At 35.7% G+C, this 20054-nt stretch overlaps 1 protein-coding gene across 4 annotated transcripts; it reads left to right on the top strand.

Moving 5' to 3' along the window:
- Nucleotides 1-6184: 6184 nt before the first annotated feature.
- Nucleotides 6185-19771, top strand: NUDT12 (nudix hydrolase 12). Of its 4 annotated transcripts, none has more exons than XM_033178977.1 (7): nucleotides 6185-6410; nucleotides 8841-9048; nucleotides 9617-10206; nucleotides 13039-13206; nucleotides 13849-13962; nucleotides 16218-16417; nucleotides 17665-19771. In XM_033178977.1, the coding sequence occupies exons 2-7, from the start codon at nucleotides 8843-8845 to the stop codon at nucleotides 17773-17775; spliced, it is 1389 nt and encodes a 462-aa protein (XP_033034868.1). In that variant the 5' UTR covers nucleotides 6185-6410; nucleotides 8841-8842; the 3' UTR covers nucleotides 17776-19771. The 4 variants fall into 4 exon arrangements, with proteins under 4 accessions (XP_033034868.1, XP_033034866.1, XP_033034869.1 ...); XM_033178975.1 differs by having other exon boundaries at nucleotides 6186-6410; nucleotides 8837-9048; XM_033178978.1 differs by lacking the exon at nucleotides 6185-6410 and adding an exon at nucleotides 6422-6624.
- Nucleotides 19772-20054: the final 283 nt, after the last annotated feature.

Below are 20054 nucleotides of genomic sequence, written 5' to 3' on the forward strand. Positions count from 1 at the left end.
GAGATATCCCAGGTCAGTGCAATGTATAGGACAATTTGTCGGGATCAGAAAGGTTTTATATAGGAAATTCTGGGGAAAAATATTGCTAAAAATATGCTGGGTCCATATTAAGGAGAATATCCAAAGCTAGAGTTTTAATTCTTTCTTGTACACATTCAGGAGCCTTAAGTTTCTAAATGGAAATGTAATAAAATGAAAACATTATTTTATTTCATTAACATCTATGGATATTAGACCATATTGTCCTTTGAATGTGAAATTTTATCAGAAAAGATCTGTAACTGTTCAGTTTCCCTGGGAGAAAATTACATCCAGAGAGATACTCAGTAACCCATCAGCAATGAGCACCACAAGTATAAAGACTGTCATATCTAAATATCATTTCTCACTAGAAGGAACCAAGGCTCTTTGGAGAAATGGCTGACTCCAAGTCTGGAGGAAAATATCTACAAGATTAGCCTAAAACATTTTGTCATACCAGAAAGGAAGTAAGCTATCAAACACTGCAGGGGTCTGGTCCAAAAAACTCAGAAGCCCACTTGAGGGGGTTCCTACTGGTCAAGTAAGAAACAATTCGAGGATCAAAGTAACAAATATATAAATATTTTAAAATAATAATGCCTTAAATGACCTGAAATACATTAAAAATGTTAACATCCATGTGTTCATAAATACCGGCATATCTCTTTCTTCCCCTGCCTGAGACAGAGTCTCACTCTGTCGCCAGGCTGGAGCACAGTGGTGCAATCTTCGTTCACTGCAACCTCCACCTCTTGGGTTCAAGAGATTCTACTGCCCCAGCCTCCAGCTAAGTTTTGTATTTTTCGTAGAGACGGGGTTTCACCATGTTGGCCAGGAAGGTCTCGATCTCTTGACCTCGTGATCCACCCACCTTGGCCTCCCAAAGTGCTGGGATTACAGGCGTGAGCCACCACACCCAACCTGTTCAGGTTTGGTTCCAGATCACCACGATAAAGCAAATATCATAGTCAAGTGATGTCCATAAGATTTTTTTGGTTTCCCAGTGCATAGAAAAGTTATGTTGATACTATTCTGTAGTCTATTGTGTGGAATAGCATTATGTCTAAATAAAATGTACATAACAATTAAAAATACTTTATTGCTAAAAAATACGAATCATCATCAGAGCCTTCAGTAAGTCATGATCTTTTTGCTGGTAGAGGATCTGGCCTCAATGTTGGTGGCTGCTGACTGATGTGCTGAAGGCTGGGGTGGCTGTGGCAATTTCTTAAAATAAAACACAATAAAGTTTGCCACATCATTCACTCTTCTTTCTACAGAAAGTGTCTCTACAGTATGTGATGCTGCTTGATAGTATTTTACCCACAGTAGACATCTTCAAAATTGCAGTCCATTTTCTCAAACCCTGCCACTACTTTATCAACTGAATTGATGTAATATTCCAAATCCTTTGTTGTCATTTCCATAATGTTCACAGCATCTTCACCAGGAGTAGGTTCTATCTCAAGAAACCACTTTATTTGCTCATCCATAAGAAGCAACTCCTTATGCGTTAAAATTTTATCATGAGATTGCAGCAATTCAGACACATCTTCAGGCTCCACTTCTAATCTGGATTACCTTGCTACTATCACTGCATCTGCCGTTACTTCTTCCACTGAAGTCTTGAACCACTCAAAGTCATCCATTAGGGTTGGAACCAATGTCTTCCAAACTTGTTCATGTTGATAGCTTGATCTCCTCCACAAATCACAATTTTTTTTTTTTTTTTTGAGACAGAGTTTTGCTCTTGTTGCCTAGGCTGGAGTGCAATGGCACAATCTCAGCTCACTGCAACTCCCGCCTCCAGGTTCAAGCGATTCTCCTGCCTCAGCCTCCCTAATAGTTGAGATTACAAGCACCCGCCATCACGCCTGACTAGTTTTTGTAATTTTAGTACAGGTGGGGTTTCACCATATTGGCCAGTCTGGTCTTAAACTCCTGACCTTAGGTGATCCACCCACCTCAGCCTCCCAAAGTGTTGGGATTACAGGTGTGAGCCATGGCACATGGCCCGAATCACAAATGTTCGTAATGATGTCTGGAATGGTGAATCATTTCCACAAGGTTTTCAATTTGCTTTGCCCAGATCCACCAGAGGAATCCCTACATATGACAGCCATTGTCTTACAAAATGTATTTCTTTAATAACAAGACTTGAAAGTAAAAAGTACTCCTTGATTTGTGGGCTGCAGAATGTTGTGCCAGCAAGTATGAAAACAACATTAATTTCGTTGTACATCTCCCCAGAGCTCTTGAGTGACAGTTACCATGTATATTGTCAATTAACAGTAATATTTTGAAAGGAATCTTTTCTTTTCTTTTTTTTTTGAGATGGAGTTTCACTCTGTTGCCTAGGTTGGAGTGCAGTGGTGCAATCTCGGCTCACTGCAAGCTCCACCTCCCGGGTTCGTGTCATTCTCCTGCCTCAGCCTCCCGAGTAGCTGGGACGACAGGTGCCCGCCACCATGCCTGGTGAATTTTTTGTAGTTTTTTTTAATAGATACGGGGTTTCACCATGTTAGCCAGGATGGTCTCGATCTCCTGACCTTGTGATCCGCCCACCTCAGTCTCCCAAAGTGCTGGGATTACAGGCGTGAGCCATCACGCCTGGCCCCGAAAGGAATCTTTTCTTCTGAGCAGTAGGGGTCCACGGTAGGCTTATTCAGTATACCATTCTGTAAACAGATGTGCTGTCATTCAGGCTTTTTTGTTCCATTTAGAGCACACAGGCAGGGTAGATTTAGCATAATTCTTAAGGGCCCTAGGATTTTTAAAATTGTAAGTGAGTATTGGCTTCAACTTCAAGTCACCAGTTGCATTAATCCCTAATAAGTGAGTCTGCTTGTCTTTTGAAGTTTTGAAGCCAGGCATTGATTTGTTGCCTCTTGATATGAAAGTCCTGGGTGGCATCTTCTTCCAACAGAAGGTTGTTTTTTCTACAAAGCCTGCTGTTTAGTTTAGCTGTCTTCGTCAATTCTCTTAGCTAGATCTTCTGGATAACTTGCTGCAGTGTCTCCATCACCACTTGCTGCTTCAACTTGCACTTTAATGTTATGAAGAAGGCTTTTTTCCTTAAACCTCATGAACCAACTTCTGTTAGATGCCAACTTTTCTTCTGCAGTTTTCTCACCTCTCTTGACCTTCATAGAACTGAAGAGAGTTAGGACTTTGCTCTGGATGAAGCTTTGGCTTAAGGAGATATTATGCCTGGTTTAATCTTCCACCCAGACCACTAAAACCTTCTCCATGTCAGCAATAAAGCTGTTTCACTTTCTTACCATTCATGTGTTCACTGGAGTAGTACTTTTAATTTCCTTCAAGAACTTTTCCTTTGCATTCACAACTTGGCTGACTCTTTGGTGCAAGGGGCTTTGCTTTTGGCCTGTCTTATCTTTTGACATGCCTTTCTCACTAAGCTTAATAATTTCCAGCTTTTGATTTAAAGTGTGTGAGAGATGTGTGAGTCTTCCTTTCACTTGAACACTTAGGGGCCGCTGCAGGGTTACTAATTGGCCTAGTTTCAATATTGTTGTGTCTCAGGGAATAGGGAGGCCTGAGGAGAGGGAGAGAGACAAGAATAGCCAGTGGATGGAGCAGTGAGAACACACACAACATGTATTAAGTTTGCCAACTTGTATGGGTGCAGTTTGTGGCAATCCAAAACAATTACAATAGGAACATCAAAGATTACTGATCACAGATCACCATAACAGATATAATAATGAAGAAGTGTGAAATATTGCAAGAATTACAAAATGTGATAGACACACAAAATGAACACGTTGTTGGAAAAGTGACACCTATAGACTTGCTTGCCATAAGGTTGTCATAAACCTCCAATTTGTAAAAAATGCACTATCTGTGAAGTGCAGTAAAGCAAAGTGCAATAAAACAAGGCATGTTTGTATACTTAAAAACCTGAAGGATATTAGGGAACTAACTATTCTGAAGATTAGGAAATAATGGTGAAAATCACACATTTATCCTATCTTTCTGTATAAACTGCATATTTAATTAGATGAAGTTCTTGATTTTAAAATAATTTGTTAGTAAATGTAGAGTGAATATCAAATTAGAATATCACTATTTGCAACTCATAACAAAATGATGGATGTAGGCAATAATCATGAATGACTGCTGAAACTTAGCTGAAAATTTGATGGAAAACTTTATATTTATAATAAATATATTTATCAGAAATTTAGTATTTAATAATATAATTATATTTGTCATAATTATATATCAATGTCATATATTTATCATAAATGTATGTATCATATTTTATATTTTTATATTTATATTATCTATCATAAATGTTATCAGGTTGACATCTGAACCCAATGATCAAGTATAACATTAAAAAAAGACAGACAACCAGAAATTGTAAGCCTCTTGAAGTAATTCAATACAAACTATAACACCTAAGAAGTCTTTTGTGAAAAAAAAATCAAACTTTAATCTGAGTAATTCTAGTAACTACCAGTTTGCAAGAAATACAGGGGGAAAGGACACACCACAGGAATATAATATGCAACATTCAGAATGTGGAAAATTCTATAGAACAAATGATCATTACTCTTCAGCAAATAAACTGCCAGAAAAAAAGGGGAAGAGGAAGGAGTCCACAGATGGTTAAACATCAAATGTGATGTGGAGACTTTGTTTAGATGAATCAACTAGAAAACAAAAAACTTCTGAGGCAAGTAAGTAAATCTGACATTGAATGTTTCTTTTATGTTATGACAGAATTATTGTTAAATTTGTAATACTAGGGATATTGAAGTTGTGTTGTTTTTCAAAGCCCTTGTATTTTAGATATAATTCATATTTCCAAAAAGTTTATTCTTAAATATTTGTCATCAAAACAATATGGGGCCTGGAATTTACTTCAAAACAATCCTAAGAACTGGGAGAACTATATATTAATAATTGTCGACTCTGGATCATTAATACACGAAGGTTCAGTATACTAACCTAACATGTGTTTGAATGCAAAGATTGGGTACTCCGAGTGAAGTGACTAATCCTTTCGGACCACCAGTCTAGTCACTGAAATTATTAAAGATTGAAGACAACTAGTCACATAAAGAAGCACAGGGCAGACGGGTAGCTCATGCCTGTAATCCCAGCACTTCGGGAGGTCGAAGTGGATGGATCACTTGAGGTCAGAAGTTTGAGACCAGCGTGGCCAACGTGGCAAAACGCTGTCTCTAATAAAAATACAAAAATTAGCTGGGCCTGGTGGTGCAGGCCTGTAATCCCAGCTACTTGGGAGGCTGAGGCAGGAGAATCACTTGAATCCCCAGGAGAATCACTTGAATCATTACACTCCAGCCTGGGTGACAGAGCGAGACCCCGTCTCAAAAAAAAAAAAAAAAAAAAAAAGAAAGAAAGAAAGAAAGAAAAGCAGCACAGGGCATTAGAAGCAGCAGCCATCATGATCAATGTCAACTGGTACATACAGCTTCACGGTGAGAAGGAGCTTCCAAGGGTAAAATCTGGGTGGGAAACAATGATAAATTGTAAGAGACCCTTGTAGCTGTTGCTGATAACCAAGTAGAGAGTTTAGCAAAGGAAAAAGCCCAGTCTGGAGGTTAGAAGACCGCCAACACCTAGTTTTGTAATCTCGGACTCATAACTTCTGTAGGTTTTGGAGCATAAAAGCACAGGAACTGAAATAATAATGACAATAATTTTGTTGTGGGTGCCCGCTCTGCACTTCACAACATCCTAAGAGCTTTGGATGTATTATTCTATTTAAACCTCACAATCCAAGAAGGTGTTGTGGGCGTTTGATACATACTTTTTAAAGGACTATGAATGAGTTACGCGTCAGTGTATGATACCAGTTTTCACACGGGGTGATTGATTAAGGTGTTACAGAGGCCAAATATCTCGTTTAAGAGTGACTTGGTATAGTCAACATTCCAAGATTATGTAACAGAAAAGAATGCTTTGAGCACTCAATTGCACCGGACTGTATTGGAGAGAGGGCTGGGAGCTGGGTGCCAGACGCTGGGAAATTTATAATTGCTTCCTCAGGCCTATGGTTTTCCGATCGCCTGCACCACGTTCTATCTATATATCATAGTCTCAGGAGAATTTTCAGACCTTCATTCAGCGCCAGTCCTTTAGACCTCAATCTCTCCCGCGCGGGCTCCCAAACACCTCCCTCTGCAATCTCCGCCCCCTTCTCCCTTTGCGCACAACCTGTGGGCTTCAAACTACAACTCCCACAAAGCCACGGGAAGACCCCGGATCGCCACAGGAAGTCGAGAACGTTGCATCCGGCACCAGGAAAAGCGAGTGGGATATCCCAATCCCTCGACTGCGGTATCCCAATCCTTCGACTGCATCCTGGTCGCCTCTACTGTGGTCACCTTTGGGTTAGTAGAAGCAGCGGCGAGCTAGTCGTCTCAGTGTCCCCTCTGGGGGCGGTGACCAGTTCCCTGAGCTCTTTGGTTCCCGCGCTGCCCTGAGTGGCCCTGCTGGGTAGTGTGGCGCAGCCTCGTAGTGGGTTGGTGGGCGCAGGCGCGGGAACCACAGACGCGTTTGCAGGGGCTCCCGGGACAGGGCGGAGGAGGCGCAGGTGGTCCTGAGGTTAGTAGAGTTTCCTGCCCTAGCTGAGATGGGGAAAAGGAAGCGCTACTTAGGGAGTGAGTTCACCTCGAAAGAAAGAACCTAACGGTAGTGGCAAGAAAGTAAAATATCTCAAGGCATGTTACCATTTTCAGAGACCATGCACAGGTGGCGCTTAATTGGTCTTGAGTGCCCAGGGAGTGGATGAAATTCGTTAATTGATGGTCAGTGACTTCAGTGACAGAGCGGTATTTGAAGTCCATTCCTATCCTACTCGGTCTATGAGAGCATGCGCAAGTCATGGGCCCTGGGTTACACGTCAGTAAAAGTGGATGTTGGTTTGTTAAAACTTTATGTCCCTTTCAATCTAATATTCTTTTAAATGATTTCTCGGAATAGTCCTTGAACTTCTTGGAAAACAAGGGCATCACTTTATTTTGCCTTCAAATCCTTACGTTCTATAACCTGCCAATGAGAATTGAAAAAGTAAATCAAACAGGTGTTAGACTTTTGAATTGGGTGTTAGACTTTGTGTGCTTTTCTGGAATGAATAATGGCACTGTCTCTAGATGGCTTTTCTGCTGAGAAAGCAAGAGGGAAAAGTGTACACTTTCCACTTCCTATCTCCACAGACTAGCATATGCATAAGCATTGCCCTGGAGGTAGTGAATGACGCTGTACTTTTGAAGGACAATTTTTTGCAGTCACCTAGCGCAGCCTGTGAGAATGTGAGGGAGTGACTGTGACCGCGGAACATGAGACAGTGAAATATTGTTCAAACTAAACCTAGCTGAAAAGGCTATAATACGGATTTTTGGAAAATAAGAGAAAGACAATTTGAAGGGAGATCAGTACAGGAGCTGTACAGCAGTGCTTCAAAATAAAGTCCTGAAAAGTTAAAGCTTTTGTTATGCATAATATTTTTAAAGTATTTAGAAATTTCAATATGAAAGGAATAGCGAAGTAAATTCTAGAGTAACTCAATTATTCTCTCATGTAGATATTACTTCTGGTAATTTAATTTCTAAACAGATTTCCACTATTAGGTTTTATCCAAGTGTTTCCATGACATTGAGCTGTTTTAACCTATTTATAAGTAGCAGAAAGACTCAAATAGGAATGGTGAACAGCTCCAAAATAAGAAAATTAATCTTTACTCCTTGTTTTCCCTAAATTTTGTTCATACTATTCCTGCTATGCAATTCATCAGCCAGATTGCTTTTTCAGAACCCAGGAGACAGCAGCTATCAAAAACTATGGGCTATAACATTTCTGTCTTTTCAGCTTAAAAATCATATTGCTTAGAATAATAGAAATGTAGTTAGAATCCCAATCTTTTCTTAATAGCATTTCATAGAAAGAAAAATTATACCTTAAAAAAATACTTTGAGAAATTCACAATTGAATCATTAACCATTTTCACCATCCCTCCCCCCCAAAAAGAAAAAAAAAAAAAAAAAGCTCAGTTTGTGCTCTACCATCTGCAGTCCATGATTAGGCAATGTTTAGGACGTATGAGGCCGTTATTTCGGGGGGTTTTCCACCACTGAAAAGAGTGACAAAGCAGATAATGAGTTTTAAAAGCTGCTCTGATTCAAGGACAACAAAGTGACCAACAGAACTGTCCAATAATAGAACCAAAAATATATGGTCATCTGATTTGTGACAATATTTGTCTCAGTACAGTACAACAGAGATGGAAATGTCAAGAATAATGCTGAGTCATATGGATTATGCATTGGGTAAAAAAGTATCCTGACCCCTACCTCACGCCATGAACAAAAATAGATCCTAGATGGATTACAGAATTAATTGTGCAAGGTCAAACAATAAACTTCATGTGAAACTTATAAAGTCTCTGCCTTTACTTCCATCTATTTTACTTTCTCCCTGTCATGTCCCCACCTCATCATGAAGTCCCCTCTGGTCTACCCTAAATACCTCATCCTTATGTAATATGTTACCTGGTCCCCCCTCCCAAGGATGTGGCCCCCTCATCTGTACTATCAAAGCTCTTTATACATTATTTTGTGTAACTGCCATGGGCATATTAATTTCATTGTATTTGTAATTCTAAACTGATAACATTTTGAAATTGAAATGTATGCTGTTTAATGATTGCCTTTTGAAGGGTATATTGCCTTGGAAACCATTGCTATTATTCTAACGATATCATTCATTGACAAAATAGCAGTTGCAAATAAGCTTTTCCCCCTATTTTCCTTCTTTTAAGGAAGAAATGTCTTCTGCAAAAAGAAGTCCAAAGCAAGAAATAGTTACCCAGTTTCACTGTTCAGCTGCTGAAGGAGATATTGCCAAGTTAACAGGAATACTCAGTCATTCTCCATCTCTCCTCAATGAAACTTCTGAAAATGGCTGGACTGCTTTAATGTATGCAGCAAGGAATGGGCACCTAGGGATTGTCCAATTTCTGCTTGAGAAAGGGTAAACATTTTAGGCTGTACCACCTGAAAGGGTTTGTGGTTTAATTTGTTACATATTTACTTTTAAATTTTATGTGTTTCCATATTTATATTGTTGAACTACTAAATAACTCATTGGCTAATTTATGTAAACATGTAGCACAATTTTTCTAACTTAAAACTTTGCAACCTTTTTCATTGAGAAATTATTACTTTATAGCAAAGCAAATTTATGAGGAGTCTAATAATAAATTTTTCTCCCAAATAGAAAATGCAAATCTCACTATGACTACCAAGGACTTCTTGTAGAATTTTGGTATCTCTTTATAGTACATAAAATTTAATGCTGTTTTATTTTGTGAGTAATTATCCAGAAAGTGTAAGTATTCGCTGTCTCTTTTTGTCATTTATGATTATTGTTCTTCTAACCTTCCCAATAGTAAACTGTGTAACACAAGAAAAAAAATCTATATAATCATTAAAAAGAAGGACTTTAATGTGCATCTGGAAATATTTTATTGAAACAAATACAGGAGAAAGTGTTTACTTCCTATTTTACTTTTTCTCCCCATTTTTTCTTCCATCTGTAGGTGTGACAGATCAATTGTCAATAAATCAAGGCAGACTGCACTGGATATTGCTGTATTTTGGGGTTATAAGCATATAGCTAATTTACTAGCTACTGCTAAAGGTGGGAAGAAGCCTTGGTTCCTAACGAATGAAGTGGAAGAATGTGAAAATTATTTTAGCAAAACACTACTGGACCGGAAAAGTGAAAAGAGAAATAATTCTGACTGGCTACTAGCTAAAGAAAGCCATCCAGCCACAGTTTTTATTCTTTTCTCAGATTTAAATCCCTTGGTTACTCTAGGTGGCAATAAAGAAAGTTTCCAACAACCAGAAGTTAGGCTTTGTCAGCTGAACTACAAAGATATAAAGGATTATTTGGCCCAGCCTGAGAAGATCACCTTGATTTTTCTTGGAGTGGAACTTGAAATGAAAGACAAGCTACTTAATTATGCTGGTGAAGTCCCGAGAGAGGAGGAAGATGGATTGGTTGCCTGGTTTGCTCTAGGTATAGATCCTATTGCTGCTGAAGAATTCAAGCAAAGACATGAAAATTGTTACTTTCTTCATCCTCCTATGCCAGCCCTTCTGCAATTGAAAGAAAAAGAAGCTGGTAAGAAATGAATGCTGCTTTTCGTTGGTAAAATCTGGTTTTTAGAATTGAGTTGGAATTACATGTATTTGCACTTTCCAGGGGCACTCTTTTTCCAATAAGCAGTGAAATTAGACTGTCTTCATCAGAAACCTCCTAAAGTTCTCACCCTAGGAGACTACTCTCCTGGGCAGTTAGTAGTTATAATCAGCCCAGACTGATTTCCTGAGAATTAACACTGGTGCATGATGATCTCATTTGATTCTTCAGTGAATTATTCTTGAGTTCCTGCTACACACAGAACATGATGGCAAAGACCTTGACTGTTTTGATTTGTTTTGTATTCTGTTGCTGGGGCTTTTTATGGCATGGTAAGAAATTAGGGTTTGATTCTAAAGTCCATTTAAATGTAACCTAACCTGTATTTAAAGTATTTAAAAAAAAAAAAAAAAAACATTGCACTGCACACTGGCTGCATCATAGAGCATAAATTACACACATGTAAGTAACTGTGAAAGTTGGGAGTCTTGTTAAGAGGTAATTGAGTATTACAGTTGCCCAAGTAAGAGATTGCAATGGCTTGAGTTAGAATGGAGGCAGTGGAGATGGAGACAAAGGGAGAATTTGAGATATTCTCGAGGTAGAATGGATAGGGCTTGATCTATAGGTTGAGACCCTTGTAAGTGAGAGATGGTGGTAATATGGCATGAATTAAGGCACTGATAGTAGAAATGGAGGAAAGAGGGTATATGCAAGATAAATTTTGGAGATAAAATCAATGGTCTTTGCTATTGAATTGGATATGGGATATATAATAATGAAGGAAAAGATTAAGAATGACTGCTAGGCTAGAGACTAATAATTTGGTATATAGTGATACCATTTCTCAATAATATGATGGGTAGAGCAAGGAAAGCAGGACAGACTTGGAGTAAATAAATCAAGAGTTTACTTTTGGGCATACTAAGTTTTAGAAATGGACATTAGAATCAGATGTCTGAACTGGAAATACCCATATGGCAGTCATCAACACAAAGATACTTAAATCCCAAAAAACTACTGAGATTACTTGGAGAGTTGAGAGGAAGCAAGAAAAACTCTGAGTAAGACCTGAATCCCGCTAAATTTAAAGGTAAGCTGCAAGCAGAAGAGCCATCAAAGGAGTTGGAAACAGTGTGGCCATGAGGTAGGAAGAGACCAAGAGGCCTCAGGGAAACCAAGACAGCAGAGTATTTCCAGGATGGAATGGTCAAATGTATTCAATGCTGTTATGAACTTAAGTAAGATGAAGGCAAAGTTTTGTGGGTTTTTTTTTTTTTTTTTTTTTAAGAATCTTTGTCTTTGGTAATATAAAGCTATTGATGAACTTGACAAGAGAAATGTCAGTGGAGTGAAAGGAACAGAAGCCAGATTATGGTAGATTGATGAGTTAATAGGAAGTTAGGACCTTGTCAGTGACAGAAGCCAGATTATGGTAGATTGATGAGTTAATAGGAAGTTAGGACCTTGTCCGTGACCACATTCCCTTAGGTGATAGAGGTCCTGCCAGAGACTGCTTAAATATCTCCGTCTCAAAGTCTGATGTGGTATGTTTTATTCTCCACACCTGTGCAGAAATCATCAAGCTTTTTAAAGAAAATTTACTTTCTTTAGACATGTATATATCACTTTAAGATAAAAAAGATATGATAAATGAGCTAGTTGCTTGCTTTTTTCCCTTGTGGGAAAACTGAGGCCTTTTAACTCACTTGCTCTATAACTTTACACAGACTTAACTTTTCTGTGACTCAGTTTACTCCTACAGAAAATAATAATAGTACCTATCTTCTTTAGGGTTGCTCTAAACATTGGATAATCTATATAATATTCCTTGCATGATGCTTGGAACATTGTAAGTACTCAATAAATGTTAGCTTTTCTTTTTGTGATGATTCTGAAATAATGTAAATACCCTAGCATGTTATGTATTATAAGGTTATGTAGCAGGCAAAAATGTAACGTTGTCTGTTCATTACAACTGTTTTATGTTTCTTTTTCCCAGTTTAAACGATGTTAGAATTTTAATTATTATTTTGTTCATTTCAAAAATCTGTAGACCAAATAATGTATTTTAGGGAGATGACTTTGTCAAGCATTTAAAATATAGCATTTCTAGTGTTATTGCCTCAACTGTAATATTTCTGGCCAGGTCGTATTAATTCTTTTTTGAACTACCAGAGTGAAACCTATAGCTAAAGTGTGTATATTTTAAGATTTATCCTGTTAGGCATTTTTTGGTAAACCAAGTTAACCATGAACATAGTAAATGTGGTATGTTTTATACTGTGTACATGCAGTCTCCAGTTGAAAGCAGGTTGTGTTCCACACAGCATCGACCATCAATGGCATAGTCACCAAGAGAGTGGTGATAGCCTCCTACAGTTTCCTAGTAATATTTCCTTTAGAGTACAAATCTCAAGAACTGCTTTTGTGGTATATTTTTATTAAAATCACTATTGTAAAATCACTGTTTGTAAACTTACTCTATACTGGAATCATGAATACCCCAACTTTTAAAATCACCTACAGTAAAAGCCTGATCTAATGTATGATGTAAGATAGGTGTTAGTACTTCTGTCTTATATGAGAGTTATATTTTATTCAAAATAAACTTGAATCTAATTTTTGTCATCCAGAAAATTAAACCTTTTACTTTAAAAGAAAAATACACATTATAAAAATAGAAATACTAAAATACCTGATCACATAGCTATTCTTATTGTAACTTGAGAACATTTTACTTATATATTGATTTTAATTTGTCACAGAATTAAAATTTTTGTTTTTTTTTTTTTTTTTTTTTTTTTTTTGAAGGGGTCGTAGCTCAAGCAAGATCTGTTCTTGCCTGGCACAGTCGATATAAGTTTTGCCCAACCTGTGGAAATGGAACTAAAATTGAAGAAGGTGGATATAAGAGAGTATGTTTAAAAGAAGACTGTCCTAGTCTCAATGGTGTTCATAATACATCATACCCAAGAGTTGGTAAGCCCTTTATTTTATATCTCAGCCACCTGGATCTTGGGGAATAAGATATTCTGGAAAGAGAAAATTTGTGAGGAGCTAAAATGTTTTCCTTTTTATGGAAAACATGTCTAACCATTAACCATTTAATTCCTAGTTCTTAGTCATGATATAGTGAGAAGAATTTGCTGAATTAGTAACTTCTAGAGAGATGAACTGTTATTTAAATTTTATTTAATGACTTAAATCTAATCATAGAACCATATTAGCTTTTAAAAACATTTTCTTAAGGGTTAGGATGGGAGAGGGAAATTATTTACAGTGGTAAAATTTGAATTTTCCTTATTTCCATGTATTACCTACTCAAAGTTGTTCTCATTAAAATAACAATACACCTAACATCCATAAGTACAGAATAAATGTTGCTATTAAGATTGGGGAAGAAGGTCTTCTGCTAGCTTACTGATGCTGTTCTGTACAATTTCGCTGAGATACTCTGTTATCAGCTACATTAGGGCAGAAAGAAGCAATCTCTTACAACCAGACAAGAGTTCTATCCCTATAGGAGATACACCTTTACATTATCCTATCAGACAGTGTTTGCACATGAATCTCAATTCGTTTTTCCTACCATTCATATATATGATTTTTTTTTTTTAACAGATCCAGTAGTAATCATGCAAGTTGTTCATCCAGATGGGACCAGATGTCTTTTAGGCAGGCAGAAAAGATTTCCCCCAGGCATGTTTACTTGCCTTGCTGGATTTATTGAGCCTGGTAAGCCTTTTCTTAATAATTTCTATTTAACTTATAATTTCAAAATACAAAGTTTAGATAACATTTAATAATCGCTGATAAATTATGTTATAAAACTGGGTTATTTTAAAGTATTTTAAACATGATACAATTTTAATAATAGTTTAAACATGTAATTCTCATGTTTTATATGAGAATTACATAAATTGCTTTTCCTAGTAATTGGATCTGCTTTGTTAAAAATTCAGTATTTGCTCTTTGATATGTGGCTCTTGACCCAGGTATCTAGGATCCACCTTATTTCCTTCTGTACTAGACTCAACTGTCACCTTTTCAAAGAGGCCTTACTTGATTGCCCCAGATACATTAGTTAGCCCCCATACCCTGCATTCACAATCCTTATCATCCTGCCTGATTTTTCCCTAGGGCACCCATCATCACCTAAAATACTATGTATGTACTTATTAATTTATTATCTGCTGTCTCAAGAATATAAGTTTCACTGGCACAGGGACTTTATTTTATCCACTGCTATGTATGAACCCCTCATAGCACATGTAGTAGGTCAGTAAATGTTTGTGGAGTGAATATATCTAAGTAATAAATGTTTTATCTCAATTTCAGTTTCCAATATTTGCATCACTAGATAATAGTCAACATACAGTATCAGGCTATATTCTGGAGAAGGATCATATCATATATATAAAACAGTATCAGGCTGTGTTATATATATTTTTTTGTATGATCTTCATACAACCTTATAAAATACACTATTACAGTGATTTTGCAGATGGGGCACTAAGACATAGGGACGAAATAATTTGCTCAAGATCAAACAGCGAATAAGTGATAGGGAAGAGGTTTAAACCTGGGCATGTTGGCTTCTGAGTTCTCGCTCCAAATCACTATACTGTCTTTAGTAGTTCTAGGTCATTGTCATTGTCTTAACTGCTGGGTAGTAATCCATTCATGAATATTCCATTATTTATCCCTTCTGCTGATTGGACATTTAGTTTAAAGTTCTTATTACAAATAACACTGCAATTAATATTTTTATACTTGTGCATACTTGTAAGAGTTATCTAGATTGTATACATAGAGTGGCACCACCAGCTTATGTGATATGAGCATCTTACCCTTTTCTGTATATTGCCAAGTTGTCTCTGAAGTGTTTCTGCCAATTTATACTTCCTCCAGCAGAACATGAAATGTTCCATTATTCCACATCTTCACCAAGTTAGGAGTTTCAGACTTTTAAATTTGTCATTCTGAGGGGTGAATGAAATCGTATCTCGTTTTCATTTTCATTTCTTTTCAAATGTGTATTAGGCATTCAGTTTTCATTTCTCTGAATTTTAGATGTTTGTCTTTTGCCTAATTTTGTTTTCATTGTTTATCCTTTTTTATTCATTTTAATTCTTAAATATGTAGCATATGCAAATCTTTTGTTATAGTTTTGCAAATATGCTAGTCTATAATTATATTTTTACTATATGTGTTCTTTTGATTATTGTAAGTTGTTAATTTTCGTGTAGGAAGTTTATCAATCTATTTGAAATAGAAAGCTATATTTAAAATATATTTTGCTAAATACAGCAATATTTAGCAAAATATTTCTAAACTTCCAGATTTTACTTAGAAATGATTTTACTTAGAAATGATTTCACCTATTCTAATTCTTAAATCCAACAAATTAGAAATATAAAGTACATTTATAGGCATCACTTTATTTTATCATGGCAGAGTCAGCAGTCATCTAGAGGAAAACAATATCTTAGAAAAAGTATTAAGTTTCATCTTATGTAGTTTTTAATCTTTTAATGACTTGAAAAGAGTTACCTGCAATAATTGTTTGACAACATAATAAAAAGTTTGAAAATTTTAGTTTGAAAGAGCTATTTGTAAAAATCATGTAATTTATATCTATTTAGTGGACAATATATAAATGAGATCAGATATAAAGTGTTTGCATAGTGTTTAACCAGTATTAGGTGTTGGATATTTTTAGATGATATCATTATTTTTAAAGTGTAACTGACAAATTTGGGCCTTTAAAAAATGAAAAGTTTATTGTTGGCATTTTCATATTCTATATTTGGTCATGTACTTTAAAAATTTATGTTTTCTTCAATTACAGTCTAGTTTCAGGCTTCTGCTTTCTGATTATTTGAATTGGGTTTCTGTCCAAAGTGATTTCCAGATGTTTGAACGATTCGGGACACAAAGTGTCCGGGGCATGTTCATCAGCAACTTGTTCTTTTGCTCCATTTCATTAGGAGAGACAATAGAAGATGCTGTTAGAAGAGAAGTAGAAGAGGAAAGTGGAGTCAAAGTTGGCCATGTTCAGTATGTCTCTTGTCAACCATGGCCAATGCCTTCCTCCTTAATGATTGGTTGCTTGGCTGTGGCAGTGTCTACAGAAATTAAAGTTGACAAGAATGAAATAGAGGATGCCCGCTGGTTCACTAGAGAACAGGTAAAGTTCAATTTAATTTCCTTCGTCTGTTGATTGTTCCCTGACTGTATTGGGTTGGGCACAGAACAAGGATGCATATTTTCAACAAGTTGAATGATGGCTTTGGCCCTCTCATTATGCATGGATTACATGGTAATTAGTAATTCCATACAGGAGGAGTATGTTTCACTAATGTGATCTATATTAACTTATTTTGTGAGATTTTTCTAGTAGAGATGATTCTGTACCATTTTGAATTTTAGATTCCATTCCTACACATTAATAGTACCTATCAGTGGGCTTAAACATTAATTCATAGATGAGAAACGGGAATTTTCTCAAACCTTTTATATTTTAGTTTATAACATTAAAACAAGTAGCTCTCAAAAACCATCAGTAAGTGCTTAAAATTTTCAGAAAGTTTTTATTCATCTTAAAATGTACTTAAGGCCAAGAATGACATAACTGTATAATAAACATACACTTAAAATAACTTTTTAAAATGCCATTCCTAAATAATATATTGAAAGATAGGTTACTCATCTGACCTGAAATTCTTTCTGACTTTGCCTGCATAAAATTAATTTTATTCTATGCTTAATCCAAAAAGATGGAAGTTAGATTATTGCTTATGAATTTTATAAAAAAGAATCTGTTTCAAAAGTGCTTCACTTAGAAATTAAGTGTGGAGCATACATTTTGCTTTTTCATGATGTAATTTTCATAAGGGAATGTGTCTTTCTGGAACATATTAAAAACTGAATCACTAACTCAGTGAAGGAGTTAAAAATGCTGTACTAAATTTTGCATGTTGAGGCTGTGCGTGGTGACTTATACCTGTAATCTCAGCACTTTGGGAGGCTAAGGCAGGAAGCTTAATTGAACCCAGGAGTTTGAGACTAGCCTGGGCAACATAGGGAGACCCTGTCTCTACAGATAATTTTTAAAAAGTTAGCCGGGTGTGGTGGTGTGCATCTATGGTACCAGCTACTTGGGAGGCTGAGGCAGGAGGATCGCCTGAGCCCAGGAGGTCAAAGCTGCAGTGAGCCATGATTGTACCACTGCAACTCCAGTCTGGGTGGCAGAATGCAAGACCTTGTTTCAAAAAAAAAAAAAAAAAACTTTGCCTATAAATATGGATGTTGTCACTTTCTACTGTTATTCCTTGTAAAACTCATCACATTTTAATTGAATTATGTAAGCATGGGAATAGTATTTAAATATGACAGCTTTGAAATCCTAATGCATTCTATTATGGTGTGTTTTAGGTCCTGGATGTTCTGACCAAAGGGAAGCAGCAGGCATTCTTTGTGCCACCAAGCCGAGCTATTGCACATCAATTAATCAAACACTGGATTAGAATAAATCCCAGTCTCTAAGAACTAAGCTTTGAGTATTATTTAATAATTTCTAATAACACTTATTCCTTAAGTGATATTAGAGATTATTCAGTACTCTTGAGAGTGTCACAACACAGAATATCATGTTGGGTTTTGGAAATATTTTCAAAATGTTCTTCTGTCTTAATCACAAATTCATATTTTTACAAATTACAATATTGCCTCAGATTATGTTAAATCTGGGTCAGCCTTCTCTGAACTTTTTCTTTCTTCGTTGTTCTTCACAGTTTTATCTCAGAAAACCATTTTTCTAATAAGAGACATCATGTTGGAAAGAAGTATGTTCTAGAAATGTGCATAAATTTCAGTGCCTCTTGTAAGCATTAAATTGATGATGAAGAAAGTTCTTGATTTGTTTGAGAAATGAAACAAAAAATTTTAATGAATTTTTAGCTTGTATTAGCTTGTATTGATTTTTTAGTCCTTTTGTTATCTTTAAGTTGTCAGTATCTGGTTTTTGCTCATCTCCCCATTGTAGTTCCACTTGCTCTTTCCTGGGGGTTCCATTGTTCTAGCTGTGGAGGTGTTATAGTGTGGCCACTTGTCTAATTTGACCAGTGTTAAGAATTTTCGAATTTAATAATTAACTCTAATAGAGATGTCAATACCACACCCTCATGGAAGGAGAAAAGCATACTATTATATCTAGGACCTCTCTTTTAAACCTAAAATTAATTAACACATCTACTTATATGTCACTTATACCTAAAGCTGTTATTAAGACAAATCAAGATTCTCTGCTTTTGCACTGAAATTAAACTTGAAAGGAATTCTCCTGAAAGGTTGGATATTAAATAAGTCCCAGGCAGATTTACATATTTAATTGAAAACATCGGCTTTATTTCATTTAGTGATGAGTGATGTATCTCCGTTATCAAAAAATCGTATAATCATTACCAATAATATTCATTATGCTCAAAAATATCTTGGCTTTGACCTTATTTCAGCATATTCTAAGAAGCCTTGATAAAATACGTATATTTTAGAGCTGAATCAGTAAGATTCTAGAGAAAGCAAAACATAGTAGTTCACAATTTTGCAACATAGAAAGTCACATTTTATCAGGCTATTTTGAAATTGATTTAATAGCTGTTATAGTTTATGAATATCAAAATTTGTATAATTTGGATCTTTACTAATGAATGCTAGAGCTGGAAGAGACCTTAAGGATAATATATGAAATTAACTTTCCTTATTTTATAGATAAGAAAAAGGAAATTGTGAAAGGTGAATTTACCTAATTAGTGAAAGTTAGATAACTAATTAATTACAGCAGTCTGTACTATATAATGCAGAGGACGATTCTCCCTGTAATAGGAACTAGAAGCTATTACTAAAAATATATATAGACAGAATTAAAAGAAGGAATGATAAGAATCAATTTAACTTACAAAATATTGTTAATTAAAATTTTAGATACTTAACGTTTATTTAACTTAAATAATAACTTTGTCAGATAAAACTTCATTTTACTAATGAGCAGTGATTTTCTTAGGAATTGATGAAGGCTTATTGGTATCAAGAATTTAAACCAAATTAAAACTGACACAGGACATTTAGATACATAATAAAATTCTAGCTACATAAGTATATGGAAAATAATGTACCTTGATTATTATGAAATAGAGCGTCTTGAAATTCAGTTTTACTCCAAATGTACTTTTAATACTTACAGATTCTAAGATTACACTGTAAAATTCCAGGTTGTCATAATGTTAAGATAGGAAAGTAGAATATAAAATATCAACAAGTGTGGTTATACGTTTTGTTTTAGATATTTAATCCTTACTTGGGGAAAAATCAACATCTAAGTAAATTATTGTTTTAATAACAACTTTAAATTGCCAACCTCTAAGAGGTGAAAAGCTATGTAAATAGAAGGAATGGCCAATTCAAAAGAATAGTAGACGTTGTAGTGCCATGAATGTATTCTACTGGAAATGAATGTCATAATACATTAAATTTTTAAAATTGATTTTGTTTTGTGTGTGTATGTTTAACATGTTTTGACAAGTCTCTTGAAAAATGAGAAAAGCCTGATTTCAGTTCTTAACCTGTTTCGAATTGATGATGTGTACAAAAAATGCAGAAGCCTTTTTAAAAGTGTCTGTGTTTGGGAGACTTAAAACTTTCATTTGAATCTTAAAATATAGTTTGGGGTCAAATACAAACAAACTTACATATACATACATATATGAAGTCAATAGTTTTTGCTCTTCAGGTTTAAAGCAATATATCTGGTATTATTTTTATTACTT

Source organism: Trachypithecus francoisi, unplaced genomic scaffold (genome assembly GCF_009764315.1).
Source record: "Trachypithecus francoisi isolate TF-2019V2 unplaced genomic scaffold, Tfra_2.0 Lachesis_group2, whole genome shotgun sequence".
NCBI lineage: Eukaryota > Metazoa > Chordata > Mammalia > Primates > Cercopithecidae > Trachypithecus > Trachypithecus francoisi.